Source organism: Poecile atricapillus, chromosome 3 (assembly GCF_030490865.1).
Source record: "Poecile atricapillus isolate bPoeAtr1 chromosome 3, bPoeAtr1.hap1, whole genome shotgun sequence".
NCBI classification, from domain to species: domain Eukaryota; kingdom Metazoa; phylum Chordata; class Aves; order Passeriformes; family Paridae; genus Poecile; species Poecile atricapillus.
Window position 1 is genome coordinate 64,261,101 of NC_081251.1, and position 10,538 is coordinate 64,271,638.

Here is a 10,538-nt window from a genome sequence, read left to right on the forward strand (position 1 = left end):
TATGGAACATTAGAAAAAGAGTGATCTCAAATTCGTAGTTCAAGAAAATGACCCTTTTTTCTAAATAAAAAAGGTATATTTTTTCCTTGTTGTAAGAGAAATGTATGAGAGGGAACATCAGTTTTGATATGGACTATTTGGTTACCCTGAATGTGTCACTGTTGACATAAGATGGAATTCAACCACCTTGCAGGTCCGAAGTGGCCCTTCTGCCGTACAGTGAGGATTTTTTCTTCTATTATTGTGTTGTTGTTTTTGTTGGGTTTTTTTAAGGAATGTGCCAAGTTTGTAAAGCAGGACTGGCTGCTATTGACACCTCCTGACAGTTGTTGAAATCACCAAGTACAAGCCTTTGGGTTTGTAAGTTACACCAAGACTGCACAAGCTGTTACGACAGTTTCTTCCTTGCAGGTGTCACCTATTCCACGACACTGCATTTGTCTGTGGCTTGCCAACACAACTTTTGAGGCTGTCATGAGCTGTAGTAGCCACATTCTGTAACAAGAGCATGTCTTAACTTAGTGAAAATGCAATCCTGTAAGAAAGAATTGAAGATAACATACATCATTTTCTGAAAGCATATGCATATGCAAACCTTCTGAACCACTGCCACCAACACACTTGAATTAGCCTCACCCTGCCCTAGGGATGAAGGGGAAGGGATTATAATGCAGTTTTGAAATACAGACCAGGGGTTTTTTGGTGCACTTGATTTTATTAATTTTTCCCCAACTCCTTTACACACTGCACCAAGTAAGTCACATGGTTTATTATTTTAGACTTGGAAAAGAAGTCAACCGAGTAGTCTGGAATGCTGGGACCTCACAAGACCTTGGCAAGCAGCTTGCAGCAGCAGAGTGAGTGTGCTCTTGTATGGAGTCTTCCTCACCCAGAATAATCAGGTCTTCTCTGGTTGTCCTTATTGTTCAACTGTGAGAAAAGACAGCCTTTATTCACAGTGCACATTTGAACCTTTGGGGACAGTTACTGGAAATTTTGTAGAGGTTATATATTTATTTGCTTTCCTGAGAGCTGTTGTGATCATTCCAGAGCACTGCAGAATGACGTGATGTAAACACACACAGACTGAGTGACTCATCTTGTCAAAAACTCATTTAAATACAAATGCATAAAATAGAAAAAACCCAAAGTGGAATATGTATGTGCTAAAAGCCCTTTTTATGATTGCTGAATCTATAGCATTATTGACATTTTGTTGTAGCTGAGGGATTACAGAGGAAGAGCTTCCCAGCTTTCCTTAAATTTAATCCTCGCATGACATGTTTGTTAACTAGAATCCCCGTGTTCGGATTGGATTTGGTGCTACACCGTGTGTACACTTGCCACAAATGGAAGGTAGAAAATCCTAGGATGAGGTGAAGACACGCATTCCCTGTTACTTCAAGTTTCTTCCTTCATAAATTCATTGGTTTTGTGCCTCATTTGGAATCTTTTCACAAATTTTAAAGGCCATAGCAGTTCTACCTTTGTGCTGCATGCTTCGGCTAAGGTGCTTCCGTAGGAAGTTTATTTGGTGCTGCTGGTCTGCAGCGTGCTCTCTTCGTAAGGAGGCACTGGGTCTGGAGAGAGCTCAATGTGAGCCTCTTCCATGGAAGTCTTCATGGTGGCCTCCTCATAGGATGGAGGCAAACACACAGAGAGGAATGTGGCATCAGGGAGCAGCGTCGAGTAGTGGAAGCTCTGCTCAGTGCTCCAGGGCAGGGCAGAAAGGAAGTTGGACACATCGTGCTCAGGCAGGGCCTCGGGAAGGTCGATGCTGAAGATCTGCCCCTGCTGAGAGGGGTGCTGGCAACGGCGGTACAGGAAGAGCAGCAGGAATGCCAGGAAGAGCATCATGGTGGCAGGCAGTATGATACACAGAAATGGTTCTATGTCGTCTTTGGTTGAACTTGTCTGTTGTCTGCTCTGTAACCAAAACAAATAGGAAGGGAGTTGGATTCCTGGAGATCTCTCAATCAGAGAGCAAAACCACATTCCCCATCGCCACCTTATGGCATAGCAGTTGCTTTTCCGAATTCCTTTCTCTGCACTAGTATTCAAGCAGTGTTTTGCAGACTCGTGAGCTCTATTCACTGGCCAGTTAGAGCAAATCACAACCAAAGACATAAAAACCCAGAGAAGCTGCAAAGAGTATTGGGTTCTTAGAAAACCCTGTCTCCAATGGGGGAAAAACTCCAACAGCCTGGAAGTATATGCAATTTTGTATGGCATTTTATTACATTATATTTGTATTACATTTTATTATCTCGGATTATAGCAGGACCAGTCAACTTTGCAGGGGATTGGTCAAGCTTTTAACATTTGGGAGAACATTGAACTGCAGATAAATAAGGCTGGTGTTCTACCACCTAGTGTTGTTTCTTTGTGTTTGGAAAACTGTTTAAAGAACAAATATTACGACAGCTAGCCCTTTCTAACAGCGCCCATTGCCTACAATACCTGCTCTTTGGGTTGCTCTAACCTCACAGGCCAGTTCCAAATAAAACATGGTGTTTTTATTGGACAGGACAGCTTGGACTGGACCTCTTGAGATTGTTCTGCCAGTGATATAAGATTCATTTTCCCCTGTTTAGAACTACGGAAAAAGAACTTCTGGTATAAGAGAAATAACAGTTGTGACTGCTGTGTCAGCTTTGTTTTCTGCAAAATGTAGCACAAAAGACCTCTGTCCCACAGCTTTTGAATTGTGATGTAGTGTTAACTGGATTCATAGGCTATGGGAAAAATCAACAAAGCCATTTGTGTTCTTGTGCTGTATTAGCTTTAATTTTAAATTTTAGTATATCTTGTTTCCAGTTTGACTCCACCTCCTAATAATTGGGTCCCATTCAGGGTCTAGACTAGGGCAGAAGGAAAACCCAAACCCTATAATTCTGTTTATCAGGTCATTCCCTTTGTAAGCTCTTGATGAGGTGGCTTTTTCACATTTGCATGGGGAGACTAAACAGGTCATGGATCAGATTTCCTTTATTTTGAGTGAAGGTGCCCATTTAGGCCAGGAGAACTGGAGTGATTCTCTCCTCAAAGGGCTTGGAAGCAGGGATGCAAACTGGCTGTTTACAGCAATGGGTTTGTGAAAAGGACACTAACTCCAGTGTCTCCTTCTTAGACTACAAAAACTTTCAGTTCTTCCAGGAATCTCAGTCTTTCTTCTAGCTACAAAATCACACTGTAATCTACATTCAACTGATTATCTACCAGGCATTTGTCACCTCTTTGCTTTGTTGTCATATTATGAAATTATTATTATGTGGTCATGCCTAAGAAAAATGAAGTAAATAGGCATTGACTCCTAACAAATAATGTAGGGGAGATTATTGCTTTTCTATTTTTTTCCCTAAGGTATTGTAGATCTGAATCTAAATGCATTAAAGTAATTTTAAAATACACTGGAACCTTTGCAGATTAGCTATTAATCTATTTTCCCCCAATGGACTTTTATTTAAAAAAATGCATATTAAAGAACTATTTTTTATTTATTGATAATTTTTATTAAATAATTTCTGGCTGTACAAGCTGTTGTCTTACCTCACCATTCAATGAGTGACAGGAAACGGCAGAATTGGAACAAATTGTTCCAGCTGTTCTTCCAATGCAGACATTAAATAATTTCTTAAAAATGAGGGGATTTTTTTTTTAAGTTTGTTAATGCTTTTTTAGTGTGTCTTATGAGGTGCATAAAACATTTCAAGAGAAAATGAGAAAAAAGCATTCATTATGTTAGTGCACTATGTATGTGGAGACTCACTGATGCATTACTCACCAATATGTTACCGATAGTCTTACAGTAAATATTGAGAAGAGCTGAGCTTACAATGGACAGTGCTATTCATCAGCAGTGAAAAGCTTGTTTTTGAAATCCAAATCTAAGTTTTGGGTTTAATGTGTAGGGAACAGGCTTTCATCCAGTTTAAGGGTTGGTCTTAGGATCTGTGAGTTGCACGGTGTTCTGGTGGTTTGTGAGGACAGACAGTGAGATTGCCAGTGTTTCCTACAAGAGATTAGTAAAAAGTATATAAAGCCCCAATTGTCATTTAAACTCAGTGCAACTTCCCTATAAATTTCACTGAAACTATATTTGTGTGTCTAATAATGGCCAAGGACAGTGTATCCTTCATGTGCTGGTGGAAGCATAGACAAGAGTCAGGGCTGTAAGACATGGCCTTGTACAAATCCTGGACTTCAGAAGGGAAGGAAAGGTTAAGCTTGATGGAAGGAATTAACAAATGGTCATGGGTCTCACGGAAATATGCTTTGCTCCAAAGCCTTGATTGGAACCCAGAGGTCTTGGGCCTTGCAGTGAGGTACCCATTAAGAGAAATCTGCAAAATACATTATTGTTGGAGGGAACAACAGTTTGCATCAAATGGATAAAATGGATGGGGTGCAACTATTTGTAGTAAGAGCTAGCTCAGATGGCCACAGTCTGTGAAGCTGCTACAAAGAGACACCTTGGGTCACTGTCCTGAAAACTCTTTTTGTTTGAAGGCCCTCCAAGAGTAAGCTATAGCACTGCCTCTAAAGATGCAAAATCAAGTTCTCAAGCCTGAATAAATGCCAGCATTTTTGAAATTTGTGAAATCCTTAATTTGCTCTGCAACACATATAATTTGTAATTACATTATTGTGCACAAAGTGTCTCCTCAGGGTTGTGATAGATTGCTTAGGGAAGGAGATGAACACCACAGTACTGCAGGGTACCCTGTTGCAGGGTGTGTAGAGTATGCAGTGACTGAGTCAGAAGACTGGGAAGACGGAGGACTGCCTGCTTGTGTGGTAAAGCAGATGTTCTCCTGGGGAGCTGTACTCCTGTCTGTGCTACCAAATGCTCTGGGGAAGGGGCAAGACAGATCAGTGGAGGTTTTTCTTGTTAGTTATGCCTCATTTTGAGTGCCTGGGTTGAGATCCTTAGGTATGGTTTGCAGAAACTCTGTATCTGTATTGCTGTCTCTGACAGTGAAAAGGCAGTGCCCTGAACCTGCAAGCACTTTATTGCACTGTGGGATCTGCACAAAAATTGCATAGGTTATTACAAAGCAGCCCATATTCTCTTGTACTCCCTCAAGTGGCCAGGTGGTTGGACTAGATTTTCATTGCAGGCCCTTTCCAACTGAACTACTCCTATTTTATCCTATTCTATTTCAAGATAACCACAATAACCGGTGCCTGGTGACTGCCTATTCAGTAATGTGTGCAAAAGAAGACTTAATAAATTTGTTTGGTTTGTTCTTTTGTTTTACGACTACTGAATAGTTGTGAAAGAACACTAAGTGTGCTTTGCTGTGAACTGCAAATTAGTGGCATGTGAAGCAGATATCATTAAGAATTACGCAATATTATAGAATTAAAATATATGCTGAGTTAGAGGGGACTCATCAGGATCATTGAGCCCTGCTCCTGGCCCTGTGCAGGACACCCCAAGAATCACACCATCTACCTTCAAGCATTGTCCAAATGATTTTTGAATTCTATCAGGCTGGTGCTGTGACCACTACCCTGGGGAGCCTGTTCCAGTGCCCAACCACCCTCTGAGTGGAAATTTTTTCCTCATATCTAACCTAAACCTCCCCTGATTCAGCTTCATGCTTCTTCTCCATGCTAACAAGTGACAATAAAGACTGGTTTTATTCAGTCTGTGTTTCAGAGTGCTCATAGCTGTTTAAACACAGCTAATGTTAACACTTTCCTGTCTGGGTGAAGTAATTTGTAGGCAGCTTAGTGTAGTACTTGAGCTGAAATAGTTTTTCATAAGTTAATACTGCCCCACAGATGCCCTGAACCTGAACAGGGAGTTATATATCCATTTTGATTCTGCCTCCTGCCAAACATTACATAGACTGATTTTACTTTGAGATGTAGTTCCAAAAGCTGATGGGCTTCTTGCATGTATATCCATATAAATGTGTCAAATGTATTAGGAGACAATTGATCAATATTAGTCCCTCTTTTTCTATTGCGGTTTTATGCCCATTTCTGCAATGACTGCCTAAAGGGCTACTGAAGAATGCTGCAAAGATCTTGACATAAACTCTTGGAAAATGTAATAGGCGTTTTAGAAATTACACTAAAAACAGGAATAATTTTAATACAATGAATCAAGGGTCACTTAAAAAAAAAATCTGAAATTCTAAACTAGAACTGGTTCTAAACTGACCTAAAACTAGCTTCTGCAACTGAAGCTCTAAAACTAGAAAAGTAACCACTTTGTACAGGTATCAGGAGTAGCTGGCAGAACTGGAAACCAACATTTTCTAGAAATCAAACTGAATCTCCATTAATTGAAAGTAATACAACTGCAGAACATATTTAAGATAAAATCATCTACCATTTTACATCTGAAAGTTTCCACACCAGGCATATGAAGTGACTGATGGAATTATTAATTGACTGGTTTTTGTTTTGATGCTGCTTCATTGGAGATCAGTGTGCTTTGATTGTGTCATCACAAGCATCTATTGTCAGGCTTATAAGTCACAAAAATAAGAATCTGTCTTCCATCATGAGATAAGTTACAGACACATAAATATGGGAAAACATCCTTTTTAAAAACTATCCTTCATAGGGTAGTTTGGACATTGTTTATTCTCCTCCCTTTGTTTATGTGTTTGGAGGGACTGAAGCAGAGGGTCACTTTCCCCCAGCCACTGAGCACATACTGGCAGTAGTAAAGCCTTTCATTACTAATCTGTCTGCCTCTGTTCTCTTAACATGCTGAGCATGTACAGTTGCCAGCTTACAGATTATGTGACCCATATCAGTTAAGATGAGCTTTTACTCGTGCCTGTTGGTAAAGGAATGAAATGCAGACTGTGGCTGAGTTGTGTGGTGGATCCACGATGAGTAATGGAAAGGGCTTGGAGCTGAAGTATGTGTCTGGACAAACCAGGGGTAGTACCTGCCATGGGAGAGAATCACCCCATAGGCAAAACATAAGGTTAAGGAAAGCTTTTGTGTAAGGATAGAAAAATGAAAGTTTATTTTGCTTACTGAAATTCCCATCAAAGTGATTGGGTTGTGCTAGGATTTATTATGTTGTTAATGATTTGCTAGTGTACTTAGAACTCCATTAAAATTATTTGTGTTACTATAGCCCACATTTATACTAATATCTTTTGAAGCTGAATCAGGAAACCGATACTTCTGAAATAATTTAGGTGGATTTGGGACAAAGTCTGCTTTGAAGTCATTAGGGTTTGGTCCCCCCATAAGTTCTTTTCCAAGCTCTATCCTGCTTCTTGAACCTTATTCATTGTTGCTTGTAAAAAGCAAAACCATGTAACTCTGGCAAATAGAAAAATATTTTTATGTGGTTTTATATCCATTAGTAATGACACGTAATTTAGAAGTGAGCCTGGATTTTCACAGAATTTTCAAATACTTGTTGGAATGTGACTCTAGTGATGCTGTTTGTTTCTTACTGTCAGATAAAAGCAACCTCGAGGTGTGAAGACATTGCCATTGCTAACTCTGGCAATGCTCCCGGTGAGGCAGACCTTGTTAAAATTGTGGCAACATTCAAATACTACTTTTTGTCCTGTTTTGACACCAACGCACACTCTTACCCCCATTTATTTTGCAACAGTGTATATATATATGTACTGTTATATACTCAGCTGATATATACATACTGTTATATACTCAGTTACGTATATATATATATATTTGTATCAGCTGAGTAGTGTGGCCAGTTCATTTGCTAGCGCAACATGCTTCGGACATTTGCTGAGGATGTACGAGCACTTTAAATATTATTTTTGATCAGAGAAACCCTTTTGCTGTTTCCCAGACAAAGGCAGAAAGCAGGCTGTGTTTTCATCTCTGGGGGCTCCCTCCCTCCCCCCACTCGGCTGCATGTGATCCTCTCTCGCAGAAGTAATCAGCGCACAGCTTAGGGAACAAGAGTTCATTGCTGCCTGCTACTGACTCGCAACATCTGCAGAAAGGCTTCACGGGACCAGCTCCAAAGCATAAACACGCCTTTAACAGAAAGGAAATCGAGGGTGCCTTACGATTAAAAGAAGTAATTAAACTTCCTTACCTGCCACCCCACCAAAATTTTTCTGTCTAATGTTTTTCTCTTCCACAAATGTGTTTAAAAAGACTTAACAGCAATAAAGAAATGCTCTGACTCTATGCAATTGAGCAGTAGTGCTTTGATACGCCCCAATACCCAGGGGTTTGCTCTGCACTCTACACTGAGGCATTACACAGACATACACACACATGCAACGTCAAAGGACATGCCACAGACATCAGCAGAGGGGTACAGACCTGAAGCTCTGTTTCCAGAAGTGGCCCACCTGGTTCGCTGTTTAGCCAGTCGTAGTTTCCCCTGTCAGCATGTCCAAAATTTTTCAAGCTGCTGCCCAAGAGCCACCTCATGCTTTCATTAACCTGGTCTTCTGTCTTCGTGCCTCCACCTTGCTTCGCTGCTTGCAACTGCGTCTCCGCCTCCCAGCCTTGACCCAGCCGGGCTGCTCGCAGCTAATGATCCCTCTTAAATGATATCCCCTTCACAGCAGAAAAGAAAAAAAAAGAAGTTAGACACCCCCTCGTCGTCAGGAAGCCAAGGAAATAGATCTCAGAGCCTCTCTCCACTTCCAACTCAATCTCTCTGGATTTGCTTCGGTGGCCTACATTACCAGCAAAGCTGGCATCAGGTATCTGGGAGCTGGGGCTGATAGCACTCTGATTGGAGCACTCCCTGCATTAGGATTATTAAAAGGGGAATTTGCATGTGAATCTGAGCCCACATGGTCATGACTCCGTGTGGATAAATAACGCTCTAAATTTAGTTATCTAATAAACACTATTTCCAACAAAATAAAAGAAATAAAACCCATGCTTCTATGTTGAGAGTGAAAGGGTAACTGTGGTCCTCCCCTCAGTTACACAGCACAAGGTGGAAGGAACCACAATCCAGGCAGGTTTTTGTTCCCTGTTGCTGAAACATGCAGAAAAGAGAGTGGTTTCTGAGTAGAGAGGCAAGGACACAAGGCTAAATGCTGTACTGAATTATTTAGCAGTGTTAGGATGTAGATGTTAATGATAAATCCAGAAAGAGAGCTCTGCCAGGAAAGCTTTGGTCACTGTGGGAGTGCATGCTTGCTTCTGGTATAAGAATGAGTTGTCAGTTCAGTTAAATCAGGTTAACAGCTTCCTAGGATACATTTAACAAAATGGCAATTGTTTCCAGTGAGAAGACTCTGTTTATCCACAGAAAGCAACACAAACTTATTCCACTGATGTGTGGTAACTTCTGAAGGGAGGACTCTTTAACCCGAGTTCAACCTTGATTCAACTTGCAACTTGTGCTGAAAAGCTGGAGGTGTCTTCTGCTGCCTTGCTGTGAGCAGAGGGAAAGGCTATTGCTGAATGTCCCTTTCAGCTGTGCACCTGTGCAACTGTGGTGCACTTTTTATGATTTCTCAAGGCTTATCTGTCCAAGCAAAAGTTGTGTCTAGGACTGATGATAGAAACTTGGGGTTAGAATCTTCACCTCTTATTTCTTGCTTGGACTTTTTTTCATCAACTCTTCTTTTAGTGTTTTTATTTTAGGCTCCCAGAAACTGCAGGGCTGGTTGGCAGTGGCAGGCTCTGCTCCTGCAGCTCCAGCAGTGGGGTCAGCAGTGCCAGCACTCGTTTCTAATGAGAGGACCCTGGAAGAACCTGCTCCAAAACTGGCTGTGATCCCTGTGTCTGCAGCTTGCAGGAAGGACTCACCCTGCAGGTGAACCATGGCTGTGAGAAAGAGAGGTGGAAGTTTGATAAAGCTATCCTGTTTTGTTACTGAATTTGCCAGGCGAGCAGTGGACAGGGAACAACAATATCTCATGAAGGGCTGGTCTTGCTGCTGAAGCAGCCACATCATTTGTTGGAAACTGAACTCTTGCTTCTGCTGAGGCAGCCCTGTGTGAAGCCAGAAATCTCACCTCAGCAAAGCCTTTGCATGCTTTTGAGAAGACTCCTCCTTTCCTCAATGCCTCACTCGTTGGAAAGCACCTTCAGAGGTGGTGAGTGTGTCCAACCACCAGGCCTAGGGCACTTACACTATGACTTATAATGTCCACTGAGAAGCCAGGTCCTAAACATGGATTAACAGGCCACAGGTCAAAATAGTAAAATATTTCTCCTGATATCTCAACACCTTTTATAAAAGCAAAAATAATGACTGTCTTTTCCAAACTAGTTTTAAGAAAATAAATTCCTTAAGGAGCCTTGAGACTGTGTAGCTTAGATCTATAATCTCACATGCAAGCAGGAAACATTCATATACCATCTTAATTAGGGTCTTAGTGCAGCCCCTAAGATTATTAATGCTATTTTTAAAAGCTTGCTATAAATTTGCCTTGGGACTGTGCATGAATAATGAGGAGACGTAAAAAAATATGTCTCCTTACAGTATAAACACCTGTTTGGCATCCTTAGATTCTAGTTGATGAATTTTAGCCAAGAAAAATAAGGTGTGCACTTTTAGAGACTCACTGACCTGATTTGTCAAGTGCTGCTTTGAGTAC

The 10,538-nt window shown here is 41.1% G+C and overlaps 1 protein-coding gene across 3 annotated transcripts; it reads right to left on the minus strand.

Moving 5' to 3' along the window:
- Window positions 1-250: 250 nt before the first annotated feature.
- On the minus strand, window positions 251-9,011 carry SMIM28 (small integral membrane protein 28). 3 transcript variants are annotated; one of them, XM_058835614.1, is made up of 3 exons: window positions 8,293-8,968; window positions 1,486-1,926; window positions 251-930 (listed from the first exon to the last, which is right to left on the minus strand). In XM_058835614.1, the coding sequence occupies exons 1-2, from the start codon at window positions 8,401-8,403 to the stop codon at window positions 1,528-1,530; spliced, it is 510 nt and encodes a 169-aa protein (XP_058691597.1). In that variant the 5' UTR covers window positions 8,404-8,968; the 3' UTR covers window positions 251-930; window positions 1,486-1,527. The 3 variants fall into 3 exon arrangements, with proteins under 3 accessions (XP_058691597.1, XP_058691595.1, XP_058691596.1); XM_058835612.1 differs by having other exon boundaries at window positions 252-1,926; window positions 8,293-8,532; window positions 8,914-9,011; XM_058835613.1 differs by having other exon boundaries at window positions 252-1,926; window positions 8,293-8,532; window positions 8,861-8,955.
- Between the last annotated feature and the right edge of the window lie 1,527 nt (window positions 9,012-10,538).